Genomic DNA, 9463 nt, shown 5'->3' with positions numbered 1-9463 from the left:
GCACTTCAGAGATCAGAGTGTGTGGAGGTGACCCTCATCGCTGCGACCCTCTGTCTGTCTGTCTGTCTGTCTGTCTCTCTGCTCAGACGTACGTGGTGCATGTGCGTGACGCGGTGCGTAAGACGGAGCGCAGCTACAAGCTGAGCACGCAGAATAACACGGTGGAGTACTGCCTGAAGGGCCTGGAGCCTGGCGGCCGCTACAGCATCAGCGTCAGACTGCGCAACATGAGCAAGGAGGCCAGTTACACCCTCAACACAGGTACTGTACCCAACACCCTCAACATGGGTACTATACCAAACACCCTCAACACAGGTACTATACCAAACACCCTCAACACAGGTACTGTACCAAACACCCTCAACACAGATACTATACCAAACACCCTCCACATCATACTATACCAAACAGGCTCAACACAGGTACTATACCAAACACCCTCAACACAGGTACTATACCAAACACCCTCAACACAGGCACTATACCAAACAGGCTCAACACAGATACTATATCAAACACCCTCAACACTGGTACTGTACCAAACACCCTCAACACAGGCACTATACCAAACACCCTTAGCACAGGTACTATACTAAACACCCTCAACACAGGTACTATACCAAACACCCTCAACACTGGTACTGTACCAAACACCCTCAACACAGGTACTATACCAAACACCCTCAACACAGGTACTATACCAAACACCCTCAACACTGGTACTGTACCAAACACCCTCAACACAGGTACTATACCAAACACCCTCAACACTGGTACTGTACCAAACACCCTCAACACTGGTACTGTACCAAACACCCTCAACACAGGTACTATACCAAACACCCTCAACACAGGTACTATACCAAACACCCTCAACACTGGTACTGTACCAAACACCCTCAACACAGGTACTATACCAAACACCCTCAACACAGGTACTATACTGAACACTCTTAAAACGGGTGCTATACCCAGTAGGGTCGGGCACCTCGTAAGGATTGCTGATCGCAATTGTGCGGATTGGCAACCTGGACACAACACCAACATTCAACACCCTCAACACGCGTGCAATACCTGCACCTTCTTCACAAGAAAAGAACCTCTGCCCAACAGCTGGTCATATACCAACCTGAGCATCAGTACCTGTGAACTGATTTGTTTTTCTATTTGTAGCATATATCTACATCATTTCATTTCATATCATTTATTCTTACTGCCTTATAAAAACAGACATGCTTACATAGCTACCAGTTAAGTAATGGTTTGTTTTCTAACAGTGTAAATAGGCCCTGGTAATAAAAGTGTGACCTGAATCTGTCTTGTGTAGGAGTGTAATGTTGCCCTGATAAAGGAGGCATTCTGGCAGTGGTGTCCTGGTGGGAATGGTGGGATTATTAGGTTATATTGTATTATCTGGGTTATTTTGTTTCACTGGAGTTTTGGAACTGAGTCTATCCTTTCGGGTTAGATCTGCATCTATATTATACAATCAGTTATGCAAAACACATATTTCCAGCTAATTTTTAATCTCTCTTCCCTCTCTCTCTCTATCGTTCTCTCTCTCTCCCATCTTCTCTCTGTCTCTCCCCCTCCCCCCACCTCTCCCTCTGTCTCTCAGTTCCTCTGCCAGCACCAGATGCACTGAAGGTATTGACAGAGAACGACCATGTCTTCCTGTTCTGGAAGAGTCTGGCGGTGAAGGAGCAGAGCTTCAACGAGAGCAGGGTGAGAGCCTGTGCAGGTCCTGGCCCCCTGTGCTACCAGCCTGTCCTTCATTACAGATCTCATCTTTCACAGTTACTGGTTACGCTGCAAGCGTCTCTATAGCCTCTTATCTGTACGTTAGGCCCCTCTATGTCTGCGCCATGTTTTTATTGGCTGATAGCTGACATGTGTGTCTGATTATGATTTACTTCTGCTGTTCTGGCTGGAAAAAATTATGCAGTTCATTTTTTTTTTTTTTACCACAGTAGCATAGCCTGATGTATTAAATTACTTTATTTAAACAAATGGTGTCTTACTCAAGTTTAGTAGTGCTAATAGTGTGTGTGTGTGTGTGTGTGTGTGTGTGTGTGTGTGTGTGCGTGCATGTATGCGTGTGTTCATTCATGCTTTTGTGCGCGTGTGTATTCTGTAGGGCTACGAGATCCACATGTATGACAGTGTGACCAACTCCTCGTCCTTCCTGGGCAACACCACTGACACGTTCTTCAGGATCAACAGCCTGCTTTTGGGACACAACTACACCTTCTCTGTGCAAGCGCAGTGCCTGCTGAACACACAGCTGTGTGGGGAGCCGGCTCTGCTGCACTACACTGACCTGGGCACAGGTGAGCACAGTATAGCAGAGCATAGCATTGCATTGCCTGGCAAAAAACAGAATAGTATAGTCCAGTATTGCAGTATAGTGTAGTGTTGTAGTATAGTGTCTGTGAGATGCTGTGTAGGTGGAGTTTGTGCAATGTTTCTATAGGATGTGGACTCTGAAGATGTTGTATAGGTGATATTAAGCTGGTATACTGTGTGTACTGTACTGTGTGTGATGTAGTATAGGTGAAACTTTGATGATGTAAAGTTTGTGATTAATATGGAGCAGTGTGCGATGCACTGTGTGGAGTGATGTGATAGATGTGGTGTAGTGAGTGATGTGGTGTGATGTGATGTGTGTGATGTGTGTGGTGTGATATGTGTTATGAATGTGGTGTGAGGTGTGATGTGTGCGATGTATGTGGTGTGATGTGTGCGATGTATGTGGTGTGATGTGTGCGATGTATGTGGTGTGATGTGTGTGATGTATGTGTTGTGATGTGTGTGATGTATGTGGTGTGATGTGTGTGATGTATGTTGTGTGATGTGTGTGATGTATGTGTTGTGATGTGTGTGATGTACTGCAGGCCCAGGCCGTGACGCAGCCTCGCGCTCGGACGGCTCCAGTGACACGGCGGTGGTGGTGGTGCCCGTGCTGTTCCTGCTGCTCCTGGCGCTGTGCGGTGGCCTGCTGGCCCTGTACATGCGACACCGCCGCCTGCAGCACAACTTCACCGCCTTCGCCAACAGCCACTACAACTCCCGCCTCGGCTCCGCCATCTTCTCCTCCGGAGACGAGCTGGGTGAGGCCGCCCGTTCAACCTCACCCCCTCCCCCACACACACACACACCCTTCTCTCTTCACCCCTCGTTCATCTCATCTCTTCTTCTTACGCTGTTGTCGGCCCAGTCTACTTCCTCCACCCCTGGGTGTTTTTGCTCTACCGTTTTTTCTTGTCCTTTGAAGGTTCAGTTCTGTGCTTCACATGTTTTCTGTCTCAGGAGTGTATCGCTAAGAACAAATTTCATGTTTCGGTTTTTTCAACATGACTAATAAATTAATGTCTCTACCGTCTACATCCATCTGCCTTCGCCCTGCCCTCCTCCTCCACCTCCTCCAGCTCCTGTCCTCCACCCTACACTCCTGTCTCCCCCCTCCACCTCCTCCAGATCCTGTCATCCACCCTACACTCCTGTCTCCCCCCTACACTCCTGTCTCTCCCCTCCACCTCCTCCAGCTTCTGTCCTCCACCCTACACTCCTGTCTCCCCCCTCCTCCAGCTTCTGTCCTCCACCCTACACTCCTGTCTCCTCTCCATACCTGGAGCCTGGCAGCCAGGTGGAATGTGAGTAGCTAAGCTGAGGCGTGTGTTAAAGCTGCCTCTCTCTCTCTTTCAGGGGACGATGACGAGGACGCCCCAATGATCAGCGGCTTCTCAGACGACGTTCCCATGGTGATAGCGTAGCGATACCGCCCTCGCCACTTCCTCTCTGCCGTCTTCCCCTCTCCTCTTCGCCCCTCTTCGTTCCCTTTCTCTTCTTCTCCCCCACCAGCGGCTTGTGCCCGTGGGGTATGCCCACCCCCTACCCCCTGGGGCGGGGGGGTGAAAATCTAAATGCGCCGCCATCGCCAGCCTCCTTCTTCCCCTCCCCCGTTACCCACCCAAGAACAGTCTGCAGTTAAAGGAAGATGAAGAAAGTAAAGAAAAAAAAGCAAAGAAAGATATTTTTTTTAAGAATACGATGCACTTTTTTTCGGATGCGCAATAACTTATTTTTATATGTACGTGTATGTATATGTGTATGTGTATGGGTAAAGAGGACTTTCGTTGCAAGCTGTGAAGGAGAATGTTTGTTTGAGACCGCAGTGGATGGAAGGTTGCTGCGTCTCCGACTCGTGATCAGTGAGGCAGTACACACCTTTAGCTGCGACCCCCAATTCACACGACGTGTAATAAACAGTGGACCAATCACGCGAGTGCTCGATTAGATCTGCTAACGGTACCAAGAACCCAGGCCACACGGCGAATGGCGAACGGTTTCATTCCGCTTTGTGTTCCCAGCTCGTCACTCATGTGCTTTTCATTTACTCTCCATTTGTCATGCTCGTTGAAGTCGCGGGCGCCATGCGTAGGGATCTTTCCTTTGTTCTTAATACGCGACTGATTCTCAAAGCCTGAAATCTCTCGTTCCCACTTTGAACACAGCGTGACTTCAAAAAAGCTGAAAACAAAAGAGATACATACGTTTTTTAAATATGCAACACAAAGGGAGGTTTTAGTCAGGGTGATTGTTAGCGATCGTTGCTACGATGCGATTTCATCACAGAAGTGATTATTGAAGTCTCTGGTAACCGATCTCCCTTCTCGGATAAAGAATGGCTATCAGGCTTCGTGTGTCACCAGCTGAATCGTTTGGTCAGATATGTATGTTTTTTTTGTCTCATGATATTTGATGCCCAGGAAACACTTTGGAGCTGAATACTTCCTGTTTACGGTTTCCTGCCATGTTCAGGGTGTACGCGGTACGAGGCTCCCCCGGGTGTGTGGGCCCAGGGCGGGGCGAGAGGGGGTGCTTCCGTAACGGGGAGTCGAGCTGCGGCAGAAAGGTCCGGGTGACAGAAACAGCCGTACAGGCCGGTGTATCCGAAAAGCTTGCTGCTGGGACACCGTACAAGCTCGCAGAAGCTGTTCGCTGTTACATTTTAAGCCCCTCCCGTTGTGCAGATGTGAAATTTAATGTTTTTTTTTGTTTTTTTTGTCAGCACTAATGAGCCATTTTAACTGGAAGTGAGGTGTTTTTATTGTGTTTCAAAAGATTTATTTCATGAATGTATTCTTCACGTTGTGGCATTTAATTTAACGGATTTGTGGAAATCCATCACGTTGACACCGCCTCCCACGCCCCCTCCTCCCAAAAAAAACAAATAAATCCTGTATATGTGTGTACGTACCCAGCATTCCTCTGGGGGACACCTGTAGCTGGACTATGTGACTGACCCCTGCATCCATTGCCCACCCTCTGACCAGGACCAGGACAACAAGCCCTACCCCTGACCCCTGACCCCTGACCCCTGACCCCATTGAAAGAGGGAGAGGAGTATTCCAGCAGCCCCCCTGACCACGCCCAGCAGTGGGCTAATTTCTCTCAGTAATCTTGCCCTGTGAGCTTCTTGTTTTGTTGTTTTCCCATCATTCATCCTTTGTTTTACTGGCCTTAAACAGGATTGTGAAGTTAAACCAGTGTCTCAGCAGGCTTTAGACTTTTTTTTTGTTTCAGCTTGCCACATATGCCTTATTATAACACAGAATGAGTATGTATGATATGTGATCATACACACACACCTTCACACACAGTAAACACACGCACTCACATCTAATGTGGTTGATCTGAGGATATTTCGGGTGTAAAAAGCATGCCTCGTTGTTTTACAATGGAAAGGCAGTTGTTTGTAGCTCATTGTAACATAACTCCTCTGTTCTGTAAATGTTCTGTTTCCCAATATTTCTACTGCAGGAAGGGTACATAGCACAGATAATTATGTAAATGTTTTTCCTAAATATGTTTTACACACACAAAAAACACAAAATGCTCTTCTATGTTGTGTGACCCCTGTACCCCAATATTAAAGACATCAGAAATGATGTAAAATGTTTTTTGTAATATAGGATGCTTAAAATGTTTCTGTTGCACAAAATGTACTTGGACATCACTATATTTTCAAATCTTTATCTCCGTGCTTACAAAGGGTTTAATGGAAATTAAAGTCTCTGAAGAAGTACAACTGAAGGTGTTTTAAGAACCACTTATACTGAAATAAACATGCTGAACTTGTTTGAGAGGCTCCTTTCTTCACTACAAATGGCAGATTGGACATTTGTGCAGACTGGATGCATATTCTCTTGTTCTTTTTTATTTCAAACCGAAAACAGCAAAAATATTTCATAGTAATCATGGTATATATTGAAGCAGTATTTGAGGTTGGTGTTTTTTCCTCCATTGGGGTGGTTGTGAAATAACTACATTTGGATATTTCCTTGTTTCCGCTTTATATTTTTCAGCAAAAAAAAAAAAAAGGGTTTAATGAAATTGGAACCCAGTAGCTGGAGCTGTTGTCTAGGGAAATACCCCCCTGCCCACCTGTACACTTAATTCAGTCTCTCCAGCACACAAATCGAACGAATAGGAATTGTTTCAGTTATTTTGGCACATGCGGCTTATTGTATTTTAGGTACACAGCCTCATCAGTCATGTGGTCCACAGTCATGTGGCGGTGGGGTGGTGGGGTGGATTGGGGTCGATGGAGTCAGACCAGAGGTGGCTTGAGGGAGGGGAGGATGACCCCATTTGGGTCAATTATGCGAGAGCCTGCAACTGCTTACATAGCGGGCTGCATGTGCTTTGCCAGACGGATCTGGGACACAGAGCACCAGGCACAATGTGGAGATAAATCAGCGCTCCAAAGGGAATCGTGCTTCTTAAAAAAAAAAGCCTGCCAATATTCTCCGCCGAAATCATTTTTCTCATTATCAAATTTTTTGTTGTAAATATCTCTCCTGCATAAAGGCATGTTAAAACCAGGAGTGTCCAAACATCAGACTAGGGCCAGTTTGGGTTCAGGCCTTTGATCTAGCCCTGAAATAAAATAAATATTTACACTTGAAGATTATGATTTGTGTTTTATAGCTTGGTTAGTACAAAATTCTGGGACTACACTAGCCATTTTTGGATAAGATAGAACACCTCTTGGATAGATAAAAGTTGAGAAACAGGCAACAGCCAGTTTTTAAGTCAGATTTTCTCTTGTGCTACCCCATAATGGGGTTTATTGTGCTTATCATTTGTAGGGCATCATGATAAAAAGCTGTACATATGCAATTTAAATTATGCTCTGGTGACAAATGGTTACTTGCTGTGCCATAAAAAAGTATTTGAACTCTGGTTCCCTTACTCTAATATTACATTTAGTCTAAAGATCTGAAGCCATTCAGTGTGACAAACATGCAATAATAGTGGAAATGAAGAAGGGGAGAATATTTATTCACAGCACTGTAGTTGTAACCTTGTTTCATTTTCATGAAGTTTCACAAATAAATGTGCTCTGTCAGTATTGATAAAAATGTATTTTTTATTCATTGGTGCAGCTTCGATTTTACGGTGACAATCTGTCACAATAGAATGCATCTTTTCCCAACCTTGTCATGTGACAGTGCGAAAGGGCAGCTGTGTTTGTGTCACTGTAGTTTGTGCTGTAACATCGCTAAAAAGTCACTGTTCATGGAGGATCGAAGCTGCTGGAGAAACGAAACGAAAAGCCATGTAGCGATAGAGAAGTTACTCCAGGGGTTGTGAAAAGCACACTGTTTTGCTGTTGTAAGCTTACTTGAATATTAAACATAATACGATTATAAACCATCCAGGCAAAGTGAATTGCATCTTTCTAGATAAGTGTATAATTAACATTAGAATCTCTTGTGTCCAAAAAATATTTAGAAACCAATACATTCCAGACTTGCCGGCTATAAATAGAGCCATTAAAGAGCGGTCGTGCTGAAGCCAGCAGGCAGATTCCGGAGCATCCTCAGCGTTCTGTCAAGCTGGTACCGGGATGTCTTGGACCGTTCTCGCGTTGCCATTGGAAACCCTGTGAAAATTGAATTGGAAAACTCCAAACTCCAGCAGGCTGTGACAGCATCTATCCCCGCGCCGATGCCTTTAGCGCCTCCGCGCGAAACCGGAGCGCGCGTGGGAGCTCGCGTGGGCGGCCTGTGGGCTCCTAACTCTCGCAAATCAACTCACACAAATCCGGGACACTTCTGTCACCGAAGGAAAAACAGAGAATTATTTCAGGGGAGGGAAAAAGCCCTGGTACATTTATTGTGCATCTTGGTTTGTCAGCAGCTATATAACAAGGACTGTCCAGGCAGCAATCCGTTCGCTTGTTTTTAAAGTTAGTCACATTGTTGCTTTTGACCTAGCGCTTCGGAAGTGGGCTGGTTTAAGTAAGTCATTTATATTTGGTCACATTCTGCGGTTTCTTATTACTCCCAGACCGGGGGCTGAGGGGCTAGGTTAGAGAGTTCTACATGAGGCAAGCTCATCTAGCTGTACTGCATGCCCTCACAGGTGCCATGCGCTGTAAGTGTAGTCTTTGCGCAGCACACAGGCCTACACTACATGCTATTGCTACAGTTGCTACCCCTATTAGGACTTCTATGGTTATTGTAAATGCTGAGTTGAATTCCTGATTAAGTTATGGATTTATGTTATAAAATGTATTTCTTGTGGTAATGTAAATATATTTTTCACTCTAGCAACCTATGGGTTCTTTCGTTTCTTAAGATATGGTATTCAATTTAGACATGAACAGAGATTAATCATAATTTTTGACCATTTTGGGATATCTAGTATTTCTGTATAAATCAACATGTTTTTACAGTTTGGTTCAGTGATTTCAGTCAAAATTAAAAAGAAAAAGGTGTGCTTGTATTCATAGTGTGTGTGGGTGTTCTCTTTTGAAAGACTTTTCAGAAAGCTTATCAGAGTGTTTCAGGGGGTATTTGAAGGGACATACTGAGTCATTAGGCAGACTCACCACATCGATGTACCAGTAGCTTCACAGGCAGATCTTGGTCATTTCACAGCCCTAACCACTATTATCATATTTATCAGAACAGTCATCGGCTTCATGACCGTTTGTACTATCATAGCTATTTGTGATCATCTTCATTAGTCATCTCCATCACCACCATTATCATGATAATGTAAGGGGTTGTAAGCTTCCCCATACTAACCCTTTTCCCCTATACAGATATCCACCCAATCAGCTCAGGCAACACACAGACCAGGTAAGTATAAATCAAGATCTTTATTTCCGATAGCTTCTAAAGTACTTTACACAAAGCCAAGCACTGTTCCCGTCTTGCACCTCCCTCCCCCCATTTCTAGAAAGAACAGCCCCCCCTCCCCCAAGCCCTGGCAGGCAGTAAGAGGAGCTCCTACAGGTAAGTGGACCCCACACTGCACACTTTTTGTTTTAGTTGAGAAAAATTCAAGAAGCTCAGATCACATCAACCCATTGCCAACCTGATAAGGGTTACCATCAGTACCCCTGGAACCCCCCTTTCAGCATTGTGGAAAGCAGAACCAGCAATAA

General features: G+C 45.2%; 1 protein-coding gene across 1 annotated transcript in view; it reads left to right on the top strand.

The window, feature by feature from the left end:
• Nucleotides 1-6142, top strand: part of LOC118209942 (sortilin-related receptor-like) — a 63261-nt gene extending 57119 nt beyond the window's left edge. Inside the window, exons 44-48 of the mRNA XM_035385673.1 lie at nucleotides 87-261; nucleotides 1619-1725; nucleotides 2138-2330; nucleotides 2895-3110; nucleotides 3706-6142. Of these exons, the coding sequence (XP_035241564.1) occupies nucleotides 87-261; nucleotides 1619-1725; nucleotides 2138-2330; nucleotides 2895-3110; nucleotides 3706-3773 (759 nt within the window). The 3' untranslated portion in view covers nucleotides 3774-6142. The remainder of the gene's footprint in view (nucleotides 1-86; nucleotides 262-1618; nucleotides 1726-2137; nucleotides 2331-2894; nucleotides 3111-3705) is intronic.
• Nucleotides 6143-9463: the final 3321 nt, after the last annotated feature.

The sequence above is a fragment of the Anguilla anguilla genome, chromosome 12 (assembly GCF_013347855.1).
Source record: "Anguilla anguilla isolate fAngAng1 chromosome 12, fAngAng1.pri, whole genome shotgun sequence".
Taxonomy (NCBI): domain Eukaryota; kingdom Metazoa; phylum Chordata; class Actinopteri; order Anguilliformes; family Anguillidae; genus Anguilla; species Anguilla anguilla.
The sequence above is the reverse complement of the archived record's forward strand: the minus strand, read 5'-3'. Positions and strand labels throughout refer to the sequence as shown.